General features: G+C 40.1%; 1 protein-coding gene across 1 annotated transcript; it reads left to right on the top strand.

The window, feature by feature from the left end:
• The first annotated feature begins 4,579 nt into the window (after positions 1–4,579).
• EED (embryonic ectoderm development) lies at positions 4,580–21,757 on the top strand. Its single transcript, XM_030953053.1, has 12 exons — positions 4,580–4,726; positions 7,565–7,717; positions 12,979–13,071; positions 13,994–14,059; positions 14,741–14,866; positions 14,985–15,066; positions 16,654–16,745; positions 17,622–17,755; positions 18,844–18,949; positions 19,722–19,880; positions 20,323–20,396; positions 21,429–21,757. Exons 1-12 carry the CDS (start codon positions 4,607–4,609, stop codon positions 21,553–21,555), a joined length of 1,332 nt encoding a protein of 443 aa, XP_030808913.1. The 5' UTR covers positions 4,580–4,606; the 3' UTR covers positions 21,556–21,757.
• The last annotated feature ends 287 nt before the right edge of the window (positions 21,758–22,044 follow it).

The raw sequence follows: 22,044 nt of genomic DNA on the forward strand, positions 1-22,044 counted from the left end.
GTAGCATAGAGAATCCTACACCTTGGGACAAACCCTTTCAACATGGAAGATAAACCATGAACCGAAGTGGCACACAGGCAGATTTCAGGACATTGCTGAGCTGAAGCTCACCACTACTGAGATCTTGTTTCTCTGCCATCTTTCACTCCTGGCTGCAGCTTCCTTTCTGGTGTCATCAGAGAATTTGTGTTTGTCTGGTTTTGTCCATTAGCTAAAGACAAAGGATCAAGTTACTTCATGCTTGATCAATTTTCTTCTGGGTTACTGAGCTGAACTTGCTCATTGAGAGTGTTTTGAAAAGCAAAGCCCATGGAAGAGCAGTGGTGGAAAACCAGAATTAGGAACATGAAGAAGGTTTGGAAAGGGGAGTGGGTGAGATATCCTTCCTTCAGTATCACTGAGCTGTCAGATCTATTCAGCTGTCTTGTCTTCTGATTCAGATACATCTTCCATTTTTATGCAGGTTGTTAGCTCTAGCAGATGGATAGCGTATGTAAGTTTTATCCGTATCATCTTGAACTTCTGCAGCAAGATTTAAATGTGTGAGCTGTTCCTTGCTTTCAGAGTATGAGTCAGCCAAAGGTTTGACCCATTAATCTTTCAAAAGTGAGAGGGGGGAAAAGACTGCAGCCTTTTCTGGCTGTTGCACTCCCATTACACAAAAGGGATGCTACGGTTTTTTGTGTGGATGCTTTTCCAGTTGATTTCTAATGTTGCTGTTTTCATAAGGCAAAAACTATGTAAGCAGTCAGACTTAAAAACTCAACTGGTGTTCTGAAAATCCAGCCATGTTTTCAGACTCTTAATAAAAATACCAGTAAAACAGCCTCTGTAATTGGGGATGGACTGACAGGGCTATTGACAATACACGGAGCAGAACAGAATCCACCTCAGTTGCCATGGCTATGTTTTCCCATTGAGCTAATACAATTTTAAAAATTACTTTTATCCAGTTTATTCAGTAGTACTGATCTATAGACATATAAAAACCAGTTAGTAACAATATCAAGAAACACTTTTTATAAAGCAGATCCTGGTATCAGGTAATTTAGCTGTGGGGCACATCTCTGCACAGAGGTAAAATACTATGCTACATAAGGCAGCATAGTGTCGGGGCAGCACAAAGGCCAGGGCCCCTCTGTTAATGCAGGAGCTCTAAAAAGCCAGACTCAGATGCTTCACTGAGTAACAGGAGAGGCTGGAAGAAAACAGGTATTGCCTGGGCAAAATAACTCTCCATGCTGCCTGTGTCAGTGGGAACAAGAAGCTTGTTATCCAGGCCTCTACTCCTTGATGTCTGCCCACTAGCTCACTATTCCATATATCCTCCATTCCCAGCACAGCACAGCTCCTTCATCTTTAAGATGGCAAAATTAAGGGCTACCCACACAGTTAGAAACCTGGAGCTAATTCTAAGGCTCTTTAGAACACCACTGTCTCTTACATTCTTTCTTACATATCATCTACTGCCTACTCTCAGAGACAAAAGTTCTCAGCCACCTGGAGCAGCTGGTTGCCAAAATCACCACTAGAAGAAGGCAGAAGGTATGTGGAGTACCTGAGGCATATCAAGAAAGAAAGATGCCAGGGGACATGTCTTGCTGGACCTGCCACAAACAAAAGTGAGCTGGTCAAAGACGTGGCTGCAGCAAACACAAGACTGTAGAGTCGAAAATCTTCAGAGAAATGAGAAAAGCAAGTAGCAGAATCGCAACCCTGGACTTCAGGAAAGTAGATTTTGGCCTACTTGGGAATCTTTTTGGCAAGATCCAATTGGTATGGGGCTCAGGACAGCTGGTTGATCTTCAAGGAGAAGCTCATCTAAGAAATTAAAGAGCAGTCCATTCCAATGTGCAGAAAACCAAGCAAGTGAGGCAGGAGACCAGCATGGATGTATAAGGGATTCCCAGCTAAGCTCCAACACAAAAAGGGAAATGTATGGAAAGTGGAAGCACAGATGGACTGCCTAAGGAGAATACAGAGACATTGCTTCAGTGGGTAGGGCCAGTGATAGGAAAGCCAAAGCTCATCTGGGAGACGAAACCAGTCAGAGAGGGGAACTTTACCAGGAAAGGCTTCTGTAGGTACAGTGGCAGCAAAAGGAAGGCTGAGGAACATACAGATCTGCTGCTCTATGGAGCAAAGGGCAGACACAGTCACAAAGGACATGGAAAATGCAAAGGACACAAATTGAAACATGTGAATTTCTGACTAATTACAACTTAAAAAAAACTATTACCATGAGGGTAATTAAACACTGAACACAGAAGACCACAGTAGCTGCAAAATACCTTGTGCTGAAGGAATTTGTAACTGGACTCAAGGAGGCCTTGAGGAACTGGCTTTAACTGGCCCTTCTTTGAGCAGGGGATAGAGATGATGAGCTTTGGAGGTTCCTTCCAACCTCCAGGATCCCACGATTCTGTGAAGAATCTTGCCCGGTAGAGAATGAATGAAAAGTGTGAGACTGATTTACTTTCAACCCATATATAAAAAAAAATATTTCAATGTCCCTGAATGATCCAGAAATATTGTGGTATGTATTAAAAAAACCCAACAATCCAAAACCAGACTATCCATTAAGACCCCATGTCTTGAATGCATTCCAGTTTTTTTGGCATTTATTATTGCAATCCTATGAGAACTCATATTTGGCAGAGTCTTTCCATATATATTAAATGCAGCCTCCCAAGTATCCACCACCATTAAATCACTACCTAAAACTGACTGCAGATTTAAAAAAAAAATTGTTCTCCTGTTTTCCTCTATATACTATATCAAAGGCTCTATTGCTTCTTAGATAATATGTGTATGGTATTTATATAGCAGTATTATACTAATTAAAAAAAAATGAACTATATTTTTTCATAGTGCCCCTCTGGGATATAAGAAATGTTTCTCACTGTTTCTCAATGTTGAGAAAATGAGGCAGAGAAAAGCCTAGAGGCTTTCCAAAGAGAATCTCAGCAGAGCACAAATTGGTGCAATTTCCCTGAACTTTCAAGCTTGTGTTTAACCACACAACAAACCCTTTAAATAGAAGCTAGATGAAATGTACTATGACATTTGGAAACTGAGTTCCCTGGTACACCAGTCTTTCATGTCTTTCAAGAAAGCAAAAGCAATTGGTTTAGACTAAAATGTGTCTCCAGAGGGAAGCAGAGCTATCACCTTGGGATGGAAGCTATCACCTTTTCCCCAGCATCTAGAAGATAGGAGAAGGCACAGACCTGCCAGGCCATGGCCGCTTGTGAGGGAGATCAACTGATGGATTCTGGGAGTGGGTGAGGAACCTTTCTGCACGCTGGCCGTGAAGCACTGGCTGGCTGAGGCTTCCCCTTTCTGATGAGCTGCTGAAACGTGGTGGAGCTGAACTGCAGCTCAGCTGGCCTGAAGCATGTCAGCTGACAGCTGCAGGACAAAGGGGAGCTGTCTTCTCCCCAGTAGCTCAAGGGCACCCACAGGGAGAAGTTCAAAATTCTCTCTGCTGAAAACTTTGTGCCTGCCCTTCTTTCAACAAATCTGCAGCACAGTCATGAATTACAAGACGCCAGTCTAGAAAAATCCTGCTGTATTTTAGAAACAAGCCTGTATATTTTCCCACAAACACTTCTAACAAAACCTCAAACTTACAGCACAGACCTATGGAGGGCTTTTTACCTGTAAAGCACCACCTTTTGCTGTATGTTGTGTAAAGCTTCATTAGAGCCTACAGTTAAGCAGAACTGAGACTGTTTATTGCTAAAACCACTATAGTACCTGCACCATTTGAAGTATATCTCTTCTTCCTCTTTATCTCTGAAGTTCATGTGAGATTAAATTTTATACACAAGGCATGGCCCACTTCTGTCACTGCTCTCAAAGCTTTTTAGAGACTGGAATGTCTCCCTCAGGGACAAAGACTTGTTTCTACCTCTACAAGTATAGCAGGTAAGATGCTGTCCCTGTGGGCAGATTACTTTCTCCCTTTGCTAGAAGTTTTTTTTTTTTGTTTGTTTGTTTGTTTTTAATTCTTCATAACTATTATGACCCTGGCACCTGTGGTTTGCGAATAAATAAATGAACGAACAAAAACCTGCAAATGAAGTTATTTAATTTATAGCTGCAGAATGAGCTTGGCGGAGAGCACAGAAGTAGGAAGCAGAGAAGAGCCTGTCTTTCTTATCCGGAAACACTATTTGCAGACTGAAGGACTTTTGTGGAGTAAGAGAACCCCCCAGAAACCCTTTGGGCACAAGAAAAGAAGGGCAGAGAGGTCGGTGACACCCGCGGCGAAAGCGGCGGTTTGTTTCTCCATCGCACGCGTGCTCGGGCTACAGGCAGCGCCGGGCAGGCGCCGCCACGCTGTGACCACGCGGGCTCACTCCCGGCTGAGTCCCCAGGACGAGCGGGGTGCCCGCCGCCCGCCGAGCCCCCGGGGCGGCGGGCAGGGCGCGTTTCCAGCGGCTGGAAAGGCGATCATCCAGCGGTGGGCAGGGCGCTGTTCCAGCGGCGAGAAACGCGCCGCTCCGCCGGCCCGGCCAGCGCGCCCGCTTTACGGCACAGCCGTTCCGACCTCCCCGTCCGCGCTTTGCGGCTGCGTGGCGGTGGGTGGGGGGCGGGGAAGATGTCTGAGCGGGGAGAAGCCCCGGCGGCGGCGGCACCGGCGGGAGAGATGCCGGCGAAGAAGCAGAAGCTGAGCAGCGACGAGAACAGTAACCCCGGGGACCTGTCCGGCGACGAGAACGTGAGGCCGGGCGAGGGGGAGGCGGCACAGGGTGGGGGGCGGCTGGTGCGGCGGGAGCGCGCGCGCGCGGCGGGCGCGGGGCCTCGCGCCGGGGGCGGGCGGGAGCGCGGAGGGAGGAGGGGCCGCCCCCCCCCCCCCCGGCCCCGCTGTGAGGGGACATCGCCCGCCGGGACCCCTCGGGAGTATCCCGGACGGGAGGGGGGTGAGAGGGCAGAGGGAGAAGGGGGTCTCAGCCCGGCCGTCTCGGCTCGGTGGCCGCCCCTCGGGGCCGCCGGAGAGAGGCCCCGGTGGGAGAGACTGGGGAGGGTCTGGGGGAGAGACTCCCGCTTTGCCTCCACGTGGGTGAAGGTGGATTTGAGGCCCAAACGGTGAGCGGGCTCCGTCTCGAACTCTGCTTCAAACAGTCAGACTCTGCTTCAAACAGTCAGACTTTTTTTTTTTTTTTTTTAATTTTCCCTGCAAACAAGCAGCATTTCCCATCTTTCTTGCAGTTTTGCTTTGTGTGTCTTCGCTGTCACGTTTTAGAGTAACATGCAGCACAAGTTTATGTGTGCAGCCTTTTGTGAATGAGAAGAAGGAGATGGTGCTCGAAAACTACTCTCAGCAGAAGGCAGCAGGGATGGGGTCTATAGACTCTAAGTTAGGTGAAATTCTAGTGCTCAGAGCAAAGGTAATGTGATTGATGTAGAATAACTTTATATCTGAAAGGTAAACTTAACCTAAGGTATCGAGCAGTCACTTTATGTAGTTACTGGTGTGGAGAGGGGTTGTGTAGTTACTGTGTGTGTATTTTGTAGTGTGTGGAAGTTTTTTTTCCTGCACTTTTTCAGCAAGTGAGGGATCTGGACCACATCCTCCACAACCTTTGGAAATGGTGCTTGTGAAGTGACAGGCAGGTTTGAGATGTTCCACACTGCTGCTCTTTGTTTTTTTTTAGTAGCTCAGCAGCATTTGTGGATCCAAGTGTAATTTGGTGACAGACGTTCAGGCTTAATTTGTTGTCAGTTGGAGGCTATCACTGAGCATGGAATAGGTTGCCCCATCCCTGGAGATGTTTAAGGCCAGGCTGGATGTGGCTCTACACAGCTTGGTCTAGTGAAAGGTATCTCTGCCCATGGCAGTGGGTTGGACTAGATGATCTTTAAGGTCTCTTCCAACACAAACCACTCTGATTACACAATTCTCTAATTCTCTGTGGGTTGCCTCAATGGTGAAGGGGTTCCTTTTTCAAGAGTTTGTTACTGGACTCCACTACTCCTGCAAGATGGGAGATTCTGTTTAAAAGTTGACATAATGGTGTTGATTTGGATCAAGGGTGTGTTTTGCTCTGCCGGTGTCCTATGTGCGGGTTTGTTCGTTATGTGTTGGTTGCAGATACCTGGTATAGTTCATCACACCTGCTGCCTGGTGTTCTCACGTTGGCAGTATCTGTCTAGTCCAGAGAAAACTTCAGTCTTGTCAAGCATTAAAGTTCTGGCAAATGTGCTTGGGAGATGAGAATTTGGCAAACTCTGAAATTTTTTTAGGGTAAAGGAGAAGAAACAGGAAAACTTAAAACTGTAAAATTGGTTTTGAATAATAGTGGAGGATTGGCTCTTTTAGGGGTCCAGTGTGAAGGGAATGACTCCAGATTTGGGCAGTACACTTACGGGTTTGTGTGGTATCTTTCCTCCTTTTAGTCCTCTGAATGTCCTATTTTTCAGAGTTGTTGGGCAACAAAGACTAGTACACCTCTTCAGGCTTCTGATAATACAGACATGAAACCGGCACAAAGAATAAGTGCTTGGAGGGAATTGGTGTATTAATGTTTGTAATTGACCTCATTCCATTTTCCTAGTGCAGTTCCTAATGCAGCTTTGTGAATCCCCTACAGTGACAGGCTGTTGTCTGCCTGTCTCCCTTAGTTCAGCTCTAGAATTTACCTGGCCTGGGATGAGTTGTTTTCCCCCCACTGGTGTGATGGAAAGCGAATGGACTATCTTGCCAGAAAAAATGGGGAAAGTTGTTTTTTTAACAAGCTGAACGTACTCATAGGGAAGTGCAGGGTTGGCAGGTACAATGCAGGTGAAAGTGAAGTGCTCTGTGACGGGTGGTGCAGGGAAATGTCCTTTTAACCAGTGCCCTGCAGTCAGACCACACAGGAATTTGTAGTTTCTGCTGATTGTCCAAAGCTGATTTAAAATCTCTCAGCGGCTGGACAGAGTGTTTTGTGTATCCCTTTTTTTTTTCGATTTTCCCCATTCTTATCTTATGCTAATGGTTGGAGGGCCAGTTGGATTAGTTAGCTGATCAGAATTTAGCTTTTAGAGGAAACAAGTAAATGTCTGTGGGAAAGAGCAGGAGGGAGAGGAGGGACTTTGTCTTCTGATGTTGATGCTGACCCGCTGCAGAACCGTGCTGTGAGTACAGAAGCCTCAGAATGGCTTGGTTTTTGGTAAGGTCAAGCCCAATGTTTTTATACAAGCAACTCTTCTTTAGTATTTCAGAAGTACTCATTTCATCTGGATCAAAGATATTTTCTAGGGGAAGCAGCTGCTTTATCTCTAGCCATTTACTTGAGAGCAGCTACCAGTATTCTGAAGAAACATCACTAGATCCCAGTTCATATCTCTCCCTCTTGGATTAGCCGCATGTGATTCATGTTCTGTTTCTAGAGAAGAATGCTATTGTGCTGGCGTTAGATTAAAATACATGAATCTAAATAACACCAAGTCCTGGGAGATCTGTTCTTATGAATGACAAGAAAAAGTGAAAAGGCCAAGTGCTGCAAGATCAGTTGAATTTATACAGCAGTTTTGATCTCACTGTGACATTCTGTATAATTTTGCATGTTTTCAGGATGATGCTGTTAGTATTGAAAGTGGTACTAACACCGAGCGCCCTGATACACCAACAAACACTCCTAATGCACCAGGAAGAAAAAGCTGGGGGAAAGGAAAATGGAAGTCAAAGAAGTGCAAATATTCCTTCAAATGTGTAAATAGCCTCAAGGTAGGTATGCCTGAGCTTCAGGGAATGCTGAGCATCACTTACTGTCAGCAATGTTGATGTTGGCTGTGAGACAGCGCCAAGCTAGATACTTTTAAATATCTTTAAGCAATTATGTTTCCTGCTGATTTGAAGCAGTTACCTTTCTTGCTTGGAGTAGCCAAAGTTTTGAAGAAAAAGGATACTGAGAAATAGGAAATAGTAGATAGTGCTGCAGTTAACCTTGTTTTTGTAGAGTTTGCAAAGTTTTGTGCGATGCTATGATTATGTATTTCATTGAAGCTGTAGATGCTAGTGAAATATAAGAAGTTGGATAAACAAATTGAACTAAAACAAAACCTGTGACAACTCCATGCAAAGTACAGAACCTGCTCAGATTTGTCTATGTGTTGGAAAAAAAACCATAACAAATCCACCCAACAGTCTTAGAGTAGCTTTTTCCTCACACTTAACCAGATCAGGTATTTTCTATCCCCTGGCAATATCATAACTACTGTGTAGTGCAGTTTGGTTAATTTATTGTGAGTGTTGGGATCATGTGTTAGCACCTGATTCAGGCAGTATGTGTCTTCCCATGTAACACCTGGTGTTTTAAGATATGTGGATTAATGGTCTTTACTCCCTGTTCTGCTGTTTTAGCATAGTGCTGTTTTCTTCTGCACTGGTGACAGACTATGGTGGACTGAATGAGTTTTCTCATTCATGACTATTTTACTCTGTCAGGATGTTCTTCTTTTTCTCATTCCTCAGCCTCCTGTGGGATATTTATGTGGCAAGATGGGAGTTACGGCAAACTCTGTGAGGATCTGTCAGTCAGGATAGGTCAGCAGTGAATATTTTCTGCAGAATTGCTCTAAGAGTATTTTTTCATTCTCCCTCTGCTGAACTGTGGAGCTGTGCTGATGTAGGTCTGTTTCTGAGCTTTGTCTTCTGGCTGCTGTAGTGAGCTGCTGGGGTACCTGAGTTGGAGGGGATAAAAGGTTTGGAGCATGGAAACCTTCTAAGTGAGCTTTGCCACTGGAGAAATTGCAGATACGAAGTTACAATGACAAAGGTATCTGGGAAACAAATTGATCTTATTGTGTTCTTGAAGTATAAAAATTGCCTCCATGCCTTTGAGGGCGTAGGAGGAAGGGAAGTTGTTTCATTTCACCAAGGTAGGCAGCAGTTCCTGTGAATCGCCCCCGCGGATGGTGCTATTTGCAGCTTCAAGTCTTACTTCAAGCACAGACATCAGTCTTTGGACACCCAACTTTTAACAAGTTCTGAGCTTTGTTACTCATGCTTATTTTCTGTCTGCAGACAGAAAGGGTTAGTACTTTCCAACTGTCTTCTTGGAAAACAAAACATTCCCTCACCCCAATGTCAGTCCAGACCCCACTGCAGGGTGATCCAAAAGACCAAGCTATGAAACTAAGCAATCCTTGACTTCCTTGGATTTGGATCAGGGCTGGGAACAGATTCCTGTGCAAGTGGAATCAAGCTGTGAGGGAGTAAATGTAACATTTCAATTAAGTGGGGTATTTTTATTAGCTTTTTTCCCCTGTTTCTCTTTGGTCTGAAATGAATGGTAATAATAAGAGATGTGCATGTTAAGACGAAGACCTAGGTAGCAGCCAAATTTGTTTCTTACTTCATGGCTGTGGAAGGCTCTCTTCCTTTTCCTGTTCTACCATACTAACTTTGCAGAGACTCTGGAGAAAACTCTAATGATTGGATGTTGTATGTGGGTTTAGAAAGACACTTCTGACTCTGAGTACCATGTTATGACATGTTATCCCCTAGTTTATATGTTTTGAACTATGCTGTAAGATGCAGGTATTGAAGTTAATGAAGGGTCAACATGATTTAAAGATCATAGAAATTAATATTCTTTAGGGGTATATAAATTACATGTTTTTCTACTTTCGTACTTTTGGTTTTCCCGTCTTATTTTGTTTTTAGTTTTTTTCCTTGGGGAAAGAAATTTGGCCATTACTGTCTTCTTTGAGTGTTAAACGGTTATGACTCAGCCTGAAAAACTCAGTGCTTGCTAAATATGGGTTTTAAACACTACTTTGGGAGTTATTTTGGGTGAAATTTAAGCATCAGGAAAACAAAAATAATGGAGAAAAAATGGAAAAACTTGGAAAATGTCAGGAAGTGAAAAACAACCTTTTTTTCTTTATAGAGTAGTAAGTTACTTGTAAAATGAAATCTTTGCTTTCTGTGGACTGAATGGAAATAGGGTTTATAAATGAGCATATACAGCTAACACAGCTAGCACAGTTGCACATCCTCATATATCCATCTATATTTTGCTGATAGATCTTTCAGCAGAAAACTTTTGCTTTGTTGTGCTCCCTTTAAAGCAATGCAATTATATCCCCTCCCCTTTACTTCTGCTTAGACTGTGTGCTTAAGTTCTAAGCAGCCTGGTGTTGTCTCAGCCTTTCCTTGCTGTCCCCTGACCTGGAAACCGGTATGTAATGCCACACAGAATTCTAGCTTGTTGGTGTGTGTAATGGAAACTAAATGTCACTAAACCCACTGCCCACAATGGCTTATTTCCATTTCTGGGAACTGGAAATGCACGTGTGGGTTGTTGGTTCCCCACTGGCAGTGTGGGTGACACGGATTAAAAGGCATTCATGCAGGTGATTATTTTTGCCATCGTAATGACTTCACTGCTTTCTGTCTGAAACCAGATCTGATCTTACTCTTTGATTGAACCCAAGTCGGTGTTGAGTGAGTAAGGCTGGAACTCATTATTGATTGTTTATTTATTTGCTTTTGTAGCAATAGGTCTGTTTTCTTCTCTGCCTTCTTTCTCTAGTGCATGAAGAGCCTGGGTACTTTGGGTTTTGTGCTCTTTATTCATAGCAGGGACAAGATGGCATTTCACAATTTTACTTTTGGACGGGTATCTGGGTCACTTCTGTCTGTACAAAGCAATGTCAGATTTGTGTCACATACTTGGCATCTGAGCATAACTGTCATGTACGGCACCTAGAATACAATGTTTTGGAAAACCTCCTTCATTGTTTAGCACTTGGGACAAAAATTAGAGCAGACAAGTATTTTCAAAATAGCTGTGTGCTGTCTCTGACCACTGGGGATGTTGGGAGTTTAAACAGGAGCAGAGCGTCTGCAGATACCCTGGTATCTTCCTGCAGGAGCCTCTGCCTGGCTGCTTCATCCATCAAACAGCAGCAAAACTGCAATATGTACAGTCAGGCTCCTGGAGATTGTAGCACTTGGTGTGAGAAATGTAGAGTGGGTGAAGTAAGTAGACTAAAGACCTTTGTCTTGCAGAGTAATTTTTTCCAGGGAAACAGGTTTTCTTTGAAAAAGCTTGCAAAATACTTTAGATATGTACTCAAGTATAAAAATATTGAAACAGTGTAGCACTCTGTTATATAGCTCTACTTATCACCTTAGTCAGAGTCCTACCTAGAAAATCAGAAACTTATTGCAACGTATGCTGGAAAAATATCCTATCTTGAGAGCAAAAAACATACTGCTTTTCACTTTCCATGTTTTGTTAAATTTATCAGAAACAGTGTATATAACAGAGAACAAGGTTGTTCCAGAAAAACAAATGCAAAACCTGCTAATATATCTCTGTTATAAAGCAGTGGGAGCCCATGCATTTTACCTGTATTGTCTTCATGTGATATGTCAGAAGCACTCACTATTCAGAAGCAGGAATTCCTTCAAGTAGAAATTTGAAACCAAGTTATTATTAGTGGAAAAACTTTATTAAGCATTTTCAATTTGATCTCTCAGCCATTCTCTTCAAACAAGACTTAAATACACTCAAAATTGAAGGCTACCAAGTAAAATTAATAAATTTATTGCTAAAAAGTAAAATTAATAAATATATTGCACACAAAAAAGCACGGTCGTGTGTATACAATATTATGGCTTATGGTTTTCCTCATTCTTCATTTCTATTCAACTGTAATACTTTACAGATACTGAATTCCTGCTTTTTCCTTCTGTCCTGGGGTTGCTAAGAGCCCTGCTACTTTTCGCTTTCTTAATATCCTATATCCCTCATCTCATGAAGCCATTAGTTTGTGCTTTTGTGTTCTGATGGGTAATACTTTAAGCTTCGAACAATTCTTTTTAATCTGTATTGAGCTTTGAAAGTTGTTATCTCTCTTAAGAATTACAGAAGGGCCTTAATCTCTGAAAGATTTTCTACTTTCTCTTTCTATCTTTTCTAGTTATTTCTGTTAATAACAGATACTGCCTTTCTCAGTAAATAATGCTATTTAAAATTTTTCCAGACTTGCTTTACTTTTCTTTTTCTAAGGAATGTTAGACTCCCTACTCACACCCCCTCCTTGAATTTATTCTTTGGTTTTGGATAGGCCAGAGCTGCCAGGGCTGGTACTTCTTGTGTTGTCTCTGAAGTGCTGCCATTTGAAGGCTGCTGAACAGCCATCATGAGACACTTCCTTCCTGCCTGCACTGTCCCAGACAGTCCCCTGTGGGGAGGCACTTTAATGAACATTATTCTTGCTGAAAACATCCTGTCAGGACAGGCCAAAATACTGTTATCAATTATTAACAAGCACCACCATATTCATCACAATTCATAAACATACCTCTTTTTTTCTCTCAAACTGATGTAAGTTGTATAAAAATAATACTTGGCATTTCTCTGGTAACTATTTGTAAAGGCGATCTGAAAACATTTTGTAGACATGAACTTTGTAGCAGTATTGTGACACAGTGGAGAGAGTTCCTTCTGTCTGTGACAAAGTTACAAGACCTAACTGTAATGTAATAGTTAAATGTGGCTCTTTTCCATCCTTATACCAATATAATTTTTCCCTCTCATGGTAATTCTTTCCTGTGAAGTTGCAAATCTGTGTGTATAAGTAATTATGATAGAAAATGACTTTAGATGCAGAGGTTGCCTTACTGAAAATTGTAAACCAAAATACTAGAGCTGCAAATACAGCTTGGGAGTTCTGCCAGCTTCTAGGCATGACTGAGACAACTGTTCTTTCCATTTACTTTTAAAAAGGTTGGTGGAGAATCAAAAGGGAGGGCTGTGATTGTCAAAATATTCCTTTAACCTCCCTTTAAGACGGCCAAGTTAAAATGTGGTGTTACAAAACTATGATTGTTTACTGTCTAAAGTTATACTGGCTGTGAACCCATTAGTTTGAGGAGGGAAGATTGTCAATGAAACTGTTGAATTTCACAGCAATGATATGTCTGTGGGTTTTGTTGGGTTTTTTATCTCTAAACTTACTTTACACGTATAGGAGGACCATGGCCAGCCTCTGTTTGGAGTCCAGTTTAACTGGCACAGTAAAGAAGGTGATCCTCTTGTTTTTGCCACTGTAGGCAGCAACAGAGTGAGTAATCTGTTTTTCATCATACGCCCTTCTGTGTGGTTCTGCATGCATTCCTGTTTTCAAGCAATGCCTTTACCTGTGTTTGGTATGGACATGCAATACTTAATATAAATAGATGTATTTCTAAGATATGTAGCATCTGTTATCTGGGAGAGCTGCATCCTTTGGATTGTTCCACGAAGTCATGTTAGCTATTTGGTAATTAAGCTATGTAATAAAGAAAAAAGTCCTACAGTAGGATGTATATGGGATAAGGAAGAGAGGTACATAAATGTATCTTCTCAATAAAATTACTCTTCATAAATATTGTTATCTAAAAGTAATGTACTCATATATACAGGATGAGAGCTGTCTGCAACAGTGGCTGGCTGATGCCAGCCAGCTCAGTAGCTAAATTCATGGCCTCTGTGGAGGGAATTTATAGACTTCCTCTGAACAATGTTTGATGTCATTTCAGTCTTGAAAATAACCCCTGAGAAGTGTGTTTTGTGCAAATGTTGTGAATAAATGAGAAGTGTTTCATTTCTAGGTTTGTTCTGCCTGGCAAGTCACCAGAAACACTAAGTTTAAGCAAGGTATCAATGACTCATTACAAGATCAAGTCACATTAGAGATAACTTCAGTAATTAATTCCAGCAAGGGTTTATCTTATTAAGGCAATTCAAATAATAGACTTCAATGTCTGGGAAGGACAGCTGACAAGTCCTGGAATGGCGCTTTAATGAAACTGCTGTGGGCATTCTTTTATCAAACCATTTCCACCTGGTAAACAAATGGATGATGGATGAAATCTAAACCATAGAGGCACTCTACCTCTCCTCATCAGGCAGCCAATAGATGGGTGCATGTGATTTCCTTTTGAAATGTCACAACTAAGTAGCAGTCTCTCCCACTTACTTATTTTTTGTGGTTTTTTCTCCAGGTTACTTTATATGAATGTCATTCCCAAGGAGAAATCCGTCTGTTGCAGTCTTATGTGGATGCTGATGTATCCTTTTAAGTTAAATACCCACGTGTTTGCTTCTTCTTTATGAAAAATCAAGAGGTTTTGGAGGAAAAAACATGAAAATGTTTTGTCTGTGATTTAATACTTTGCTCATGTGGTGCATTCTTTATGTTAGGTCCAAGTCTTGCCTCTGTCCCACATCCTAGAATCCCTCCTATTGAAAAAATGTTAAAAACGCAGACTCAGGGACCAGACTGTATTAAAATATTTGAAAACTGATTCTCCATCAGTTTAATCTTCCCAACACTAATATTTGTATAATGTTTCCCTGCTTTACAGTGTTTCTGTGAATTGGAAATGGGTTTAAAGCATAAGAATTTTGTTTCATGCTCTGAAGCATTAATAGTGTTGATCATTTGTAATACACAAGTCATTAACTTGTGAACTTGGTCATGATTCATTATTCCCAATCAAAGGTGATGCCGTGAAAAAGAAGATGTTCCTTTTATGTTATGGAACAGAAGTGAGGAAATCAACATCTGCAGAAGAGGTGACATTGCTGGTATTTGCAGGGGTATGACTGAATGTGTGTTTTTTTTCTTATTGGATCCAGCAAAGACTCCTGGGCACTTAGATAAAATAGCTACAAGTTTGTTTAAAATAAAATGTTGTTAAAAAAAAATCTCCTATTTGTTCTCTGATCCTTAACTTGAGGCATTGTAGGCAGATGAAAATTTCTATACCTGTGCATGGACATATGATAGCAATACAAGCCATCCTCTTCTGGCTGTGGCAGGATCCAGGGGTATTATTAGGATAATAAATCCCATTACAATGCAGTGCATAAAGGTGAGTGTTCAGAACTTTAAGATACAGCTTGTCTTTTAGTAAGGTATGACACTTTTGTCTTCTAAGTACATTTAAACATGAGGGGAAATGGTAACTTGGTCTCTGAATTCTATCCCAGCACTACGTGGGCCATGGAAATGCAATCAATGAACTGAAATTCCATCCAAGAGATCCAAATCTTCTTTTATCTGTAAGCAAAGGTGAGGAAAAACCTCTGTTGTTTTTTGTATAAATGAGGATACTTTGGATTGGAGTTTGGTCTTGAATGTGGCCAAAAACCTTCATGAATTTTTTTTTTATGAATGGCACTGAAAAGTTCACTTTGAAAGTTGAGAGCAAATCATGCTTTTACATGGCTATATATTTTATAGTTACTAAATCCATGGCCTACAACCATAATTCCAGCTATGGTGCAAAGGGATTGTGAATAGTGCTGCTTTTTAGGAAAGAAGAATCCTGAGCCTTGGGTTTGCTCTTTGCTTTCTGACAGTTAAATTGCAAATTTTTCAGTTGTTGAATCATGTTGCCATCTAGTGGGGACGTCTTAACGTTGCAGACAGCATTCACCATCCTCTTCGTGGGGAAAAACTTGGATTGTTTGTTGCTTGGGAACTTTAATTGGACTCTGTGTAGAAAGCATTTTAGTAAAGGAAGTTTTTGGTGTAGTGTCTTATGGGCTTTTCCAGAAAGTTCTAACAGTCACAACTTCCTGATCATGACTGTTCTGTTAAGTAAGGGAATGATCTGCCACAACGAGCTAGCCTTGAGGAATTTTTGAGTTGGAAACATTCCCTTAAGGGGACTTTTGACTTTAGTATATTTGAACTTACTGGTGAATTTACATGAGAATAGCTGGGAGTTGGGAAGCTCTCTGATGCTTGTAATGTTCAATTTGGTGCTGTGAGTTTGTAAACATCCAGTTTCTGTGTATTTTTTAGGTTCTCTTTGTAACAATGTTTTGACATCAGCCATAGTACTACAAGTTTAATGTGCAATCTCTGGACCAGATGCTATTGCTGAGAAGACACAAGGCAGGAGAATATTTGGGCTGTTAGAACTGCTTGACTGAGAGATTATTAAAAGGGAGGAAAATATTTGGGACTGCGTGGCCACCTGTTTCCCTTCTGGGATTTTGGGTGTTGCTGTAATTCAATGCAGTGTACTTGTGGAATCCAACAGAGAAATACACTAGAGGTTCCCATTTCCAAATGGGAGATACACTAGATGTTCTTCATTAGAAATTGTTAAAACTTTCTTCAAATAAGTGGATTAGTCTAATTGACTTTGGAATACATATTGTTTATGTAAAGTTTTATGTACAGTTTTTCCCTTCCTTACTGACTGTGGTTCACCAAGAATAATGTTCTAAAGGTTAAAGAATGGAAAATCACAACTTTTCTGAATGTTGAAGTTAAAATGACAGAAAGGAATTCTAGCATTTTTTGATACATAAAATTGTTCTTATGATTGACTAAAAGCATATTTGTCAGATCAGACTTTCCTTTGCTTTTTGAATGATCTAAAGATCCATGTGTGTTTTTGCTAGAAATTGTCCCTAGGGGAGAGGGTAGGTACACTTTTTCAATTACAGAATTACTTTTAACAGTAAGTTAGTTATAATAGCAATTTCAGTTAATGCAGTTCTTTTGTTTCTAACCAAAAAAAAGAAGAATTAAGTGCTTTTTTGATGTTGACCTAAACACCTGTTACTCAAAGTGATTAAGCTGAAATATATTATTCAAATGTACATATAAAAAGCAGCATGTAATTCTATTTGTTCTTTATAGATCATGCATTGAGACTGTGGAACATCCAGACAGACACGCTGGTTGCAATATTTGGAGGAGTAGAAGGGCACAGGGATGAGGTGTTAAGTGCAGTAAGTGGAAGACTGTGGGGCAGTGATTTAGATTTACAAAGGGTAGTAAGCAACTTTCTATCCTTTTGTGCACTGTTTAGATATTATAGCTACTTAAAAATAACCACCTGGAAGTGCATAAATACTGTTTTAAGGGGATAGACAGCTTTAAATGTCAGGTGGTTTGATTGATGTGGCCACCTCTTGCAGACAGGATCTGTGTGTTTCAGTAGCTGGTTTAGTCAGGGAGCAGCCTAGAAATGAGCAAAATAGGGCTCTGTGGGGCTAGAAAGAGTAAAAACATTTCATGATGGTCCCACTTCTGAAGGTCTTGAGTTCTCATCAAGTCAAAGCAGCATAAACAAATAAACCTGGAGAGACATGGTGGTGAAGGAAAGAAGTTGTTTGAGTTAAATTGTTTTTCAGTGTCTGTGAACAGACACTGGTACCCAGCAAACATCAGCTAGAATAGTTGACTTTTAATATGGTGTCCTTGAGAACTCTTTCCATTCCTATTGTCTGACCTGTTGTGAAAGGTGAGGGGTGCATCTGTAGGAAACCTGACCCTGTATTAATCACCCATGTTGTAACCCTGGAATTCTGCCAAAGTTGCTCCTAGGGAACTTAGTGAAGGAGGAGAACTAGCTGTAGATTCACTGTCTGTCAGTGCTGTTGAATATGTCTCTCTTTCTTGAGAGAGATTAAATAAAATTATTAAGATGCTGTGCTGCTTTGCAGTGAGCTGATTACATTCTTAGTGTTTTTCTATTTGAAATATTCAGTTTTATTGCATGCTCTATGCATAAAATGATGTTTTGATGGAAATGATGGAATAAAATCTGAGTTCATATAATGCAGGCTAGGGTGGGAGTGCTCAAAATTATTTTATATACATAGGATTACGATCTTCTTGGTGAAAAAATCATGTCCTGTGGGATGGATCACTCTCTAAAACTTTGGAGAATTAATTCCAAGAGAATGATTAATGCTATCAAAGAGTCTTATGAGTACAACCCAAACAAAACCAACAGGTATGTAGTCTTCATCTTCTCATCTGTCTTTTCAACACATGAATAATCCTATCAATAGTCCAGGTTAATTCCTTTCCTTATTGGGAGTCTTTGGGTAGTGACGTGGATGTTGAATCTCACTAGATTGTGTGTCTTATTGTTGTTTGCTTCACTGGAATTTTATTGAATTCTGATTCAAATTCCCAAATTTTTTATTTTTAAATTTCTTATTCGCTAGACTAGAAAATGTCTAGAATTATTATCTTAAAGCTTGTATTTCATGCATTTCAAGATGTCAGTATCTTTTTTTCATATCATCTCATCTCAAAATTTCTAGAAGGGAGTCAAATCTGTGTAATTAAATGTGTCAAATAATCTTACATTGAGTAGTTAATTATCATGTATTATTTTACTTTGGGGTGGGGAAAACACTGTTTACATACTAATAACTTTAATTTTCATCATTCTCTGGTTTGACGTCAGATATGAGTAAATTATCAAGTAAACATAGCAATTAGATACATGATGGATAAATCCTTCTTTATGAAGTTCTTCAACTTTTTGATCTTAACTTCCAGTTAAACCATTGAGAGAATTGAAGAGTCTAAAACACAATGAACATGTTCAGCAATGAGACTAGCTGTGAAAATACTCTGGCTTTTTTTGGTAATGTTACCAAATATTAAATGATGCTTTTTAGCGTGCTTTTTTTAAAATGATGATTTTTTTAAAGTGTGCATTTCTATTTAACAATTTAGATGTTGCAGCAGCAGCATCAGGAAGACTGAGCTTTAATTAGTTCTTGAAGTATTTGGTGACAGGCACTGTATTCAGCATCTGAAGAAGTAGTTTTACTCAGCACTATCTCTGCACAGTCTTTTACATGGGAAACGTAGTTATTTCATTAGGAATGAGGATGAAAACAAGGACTGTTCCTATTACTATTAAAAAGAAAAACAAACTGCATACAAATTCTACTTTGTTATGAAACTGTTGAAAAGCTGGGCTTGTTCTTTTAACATTGAAATATGTTAACACTGTGTATTAAAAATTACACTTGCGCTTCTGCATTTGTTTTTCTGAACCTCACTTAGCAATTTTCTCCATAGGCCTTTTGTTTCCCAGAAAATTCACTTTCCTGACTTTTCTACAAGGGACATACATAGAAACTATGTTGACTGTGTACGGTGGCTGGGAGACCTAATTCTTTCCAAGGTAATGCTGCATTTTTCAGCTACATTACATTTATTTGTTGTTCCTGAGGATCCTAAACCCTAGAAATTTTATTAGCGTGCGGGTCTTAGGTTAAATTGCTATTTTGTGTCAAAGGATTTTGTGGAGTATGCTGGGCATTTTGTCACCTGTCAGGATGTGTGGGTAAGCAGCTTATACTAAAAAGCAAAATTCTTACTACAGCCGTACTCTGTTACAAGTAAAGAGTTTCCGGCTAACCAGGATCTACACAGAACATATGGAAAGGGAATCTCGAGATACTATTTAGGGGTCCTGCTAAAGAGTGAGATGAGGAATAATCGTAATGGAGTAACTTTGATTAATGTACTGTGTCCATTTGTAACATTGGCTTGCAGATATTAAAGCAGGCAGTCCAACTGCCTTGATGCCAGCAATTGGTGAGTGCACTGATGAGAGTTAGTCAAAGGGATTGGGTAAACAATCCTCAAACCAATGTATGTTTAGGCTGCTTATGTAATTGTGTTTGAGCCATCTGGGTGACTTCATCTGAAGCGGGTGAGGGAGGGTTCCTGCAGTCCCATTACCTGGCAAAGCTGGGAGGGCATCAGGTTGCCAGCGATGGACAGTGATTATTATTGGTGATGTGGCTGTGATCTAAGGGCAGAGGTGAGATTTTCAGTTCTGCTTTTCATAGGGTCATTGGGGAAGATGTGAGATGAAATGTTTGCTTCTAGTTGGACTGATTCTGCAGTATAAATTACAGGTGATTTTTCTTTTCATTGTTTCACTCCAGTCTTGTGAAAATGCTATTGTTTGCTGGAAGCCTGGGAAGATGGAAGATGATATAGATAAAATCAAGCCCAGTGAGTCAAACGTGACCATTCTTGGGAGATTTGATTATAGCCAGTGTGACATATGGTACATGAGATTTTCAATGGATTTCTGGCAAAAGGTATGTGTCTGACTTTGCTGTATTTGAAGGTGTGTAGCTTTTCATTGATTACGTTTATGTGTATAGGAAGGGTCTTGGTTCATGTGATGTTTGAGAAACAGAATGGTTTGCTGTAAGGGGCTTTATATGAACCTGCAGGTGCTCCAGATTTTTCATTGTGGGTTCTGCCTGTGGGAAAAAATTCTACAAAAGAAATACTAATTTTCCACCAAAATAAGTTTCCTGATGTCTTCAGCCCCTGTCTGCAGAGATTGATAAAATGGAAGAAAGGAGGCAAATCCTACAGCCTTTCTGATTCCTCCAACAAACTCTATAAGTCATTCATGTTTAAATGTTTAAATGTTCACACACAACTTATCAGCCCTAAAGCCTTTATAAAATTCTGACTTTATTCTTTGAGAGAGTATTTTAAAGCCTCTTTATTCTCTCCTTTCTTTTTAAGATGCTTGCTCTGGGAAATCAGGTTGGCAAACTTTATGTTTGGGATTTAGAAATAGAGGATCCACATAAAGCCAAGTGAGTACTTTATATTTTTTTGCTGAGACAGGGACCTGGGGTACTTTCCTTTTTTCTTTCCTGATTATAGAGAAATTCTTTACAGTACTACTTACTTTCCATTTTAACTAGTCGGGAAATAAACATTGTGAGCCCCTGAAGGTTAATGTTTATTATATCTCACTGATTTATAATTTATATTATATTAATGCCAAGAGGTCCCAGTTGGATTGTGCTGCCTACCATGCATAGTTAAAATAAAAGGCAATTTATTTCTCACAGAGTGTTGGCTAATTGGGTGGAAATTTTGCAAACCCATTAGGAGAAGATGTGCTAGGTGGGTGTAGCACATGACAAAGGCAAGATAGGTGACAGGACTGGAGTAAAAAAGGAGAGTGTAAAGGTGAGCTATGAGCATAGTACCGTGGCTTTCCACTTCCTCAGCTGTGCTGCCAGGCAATTTCACAGCATGTCTCTTAGGTACATATAGGTACATATGTATGTCTGTAAACATACAAATGCAAAAAAAGCCTGAACACAAAAAAAGGCCCCAAACAAACCCGCTCCCCAAAAACTTAGTATATAAAATGGATATACACTGTATATATAAATACTTTATGCATTTTTTATATACCCTATATGATATATTATACATATCTTTATATATTTTTATATATAATTCATGTAAATATGTATAAATGAATACATTAATGTATGAAATCCCTGGAAGTGTGGCAGTCTTTAATCACATGATTCTGATATTTCATTCCTAACCCTGGGAAATAACACTGATTATGAAGTACTAAACAATGTGATTCAATAAGCTTTCAATCTTTGCTTCAATAAAAATTGGGTGGATGAGAAACAACTGTGGGTGAACAGGAAACTACTGTCCCAAGTCCTCATCTGGAATACAAAATACACCATGAAGGCCATAATCCTGTTGCCTTCAATTCCTCCTAGGTCACATAAATAAGGGATTACTGAAACAGTGCTCCATAAGGTAGTAGGAAGATTTAGCATTGCAGCTGAATAATTTTCTTTTCTTTCTAGGTGTACAACTCTTACTCACCCTAAATGTGTTGCTGCCATCCGACAGACCAGTTTTAGCAGGGACAGCAGTATCCTTATAGCTGTGTGTGATGATGCCAGTATCTGGCGCTGGGACAGATTACGATAAAGTACTTTTTCTAAATTCATAGAAGAAAATATATTTTCAAATTATAATATAGTCTGTTAACATGCTAGTACAGTAGATGCATTTAGTGTAGACTTTCTTGAAGGTTCGGCAGGCTGGAGCTGGACTTAGTGATGTTTACATTCTGTGTATTGTTCTGCTTGAAATTGCTGCTTTTAATAAAAAGAAGTATTTTTGTAAAGTTTTCTGAATTGTCCATATTAATTATTTCCCACAAGAAGCTTTCACTTATGGCCTAGGAAATTTCTTTGTTAGAGTTAACACATAAATGTACATTAATTTGCTAGAAATTTGGTATATTTATGCTTGCAGTTGTATTTTATGCCTTTCTTTATAAAACCTAATGAAGCTTTTATTCAGGGACAACACAAAGGAAATGCTACCCTTAAGAATATAATATAAACAATTGTTAAACAATTCCTAAAAATATTTTGAACTCATTCTTTAATTTAGTTGCAGATTGAAATTGAT

The sequence above is a fragment of the Camarhynchus parvulus genome, chromosome 1 (genome assembly GCF_901933205.1).
Source record: "Camarhynchus parvulus chromosome 1, STF_HiC, whole genome shotgun sequence".
NCBI lineage: Eukaryota > Metazoa > Chordata > Aves > Passeriformes > Thraupidae > Camarhynchus > Camarhynchus parvulus.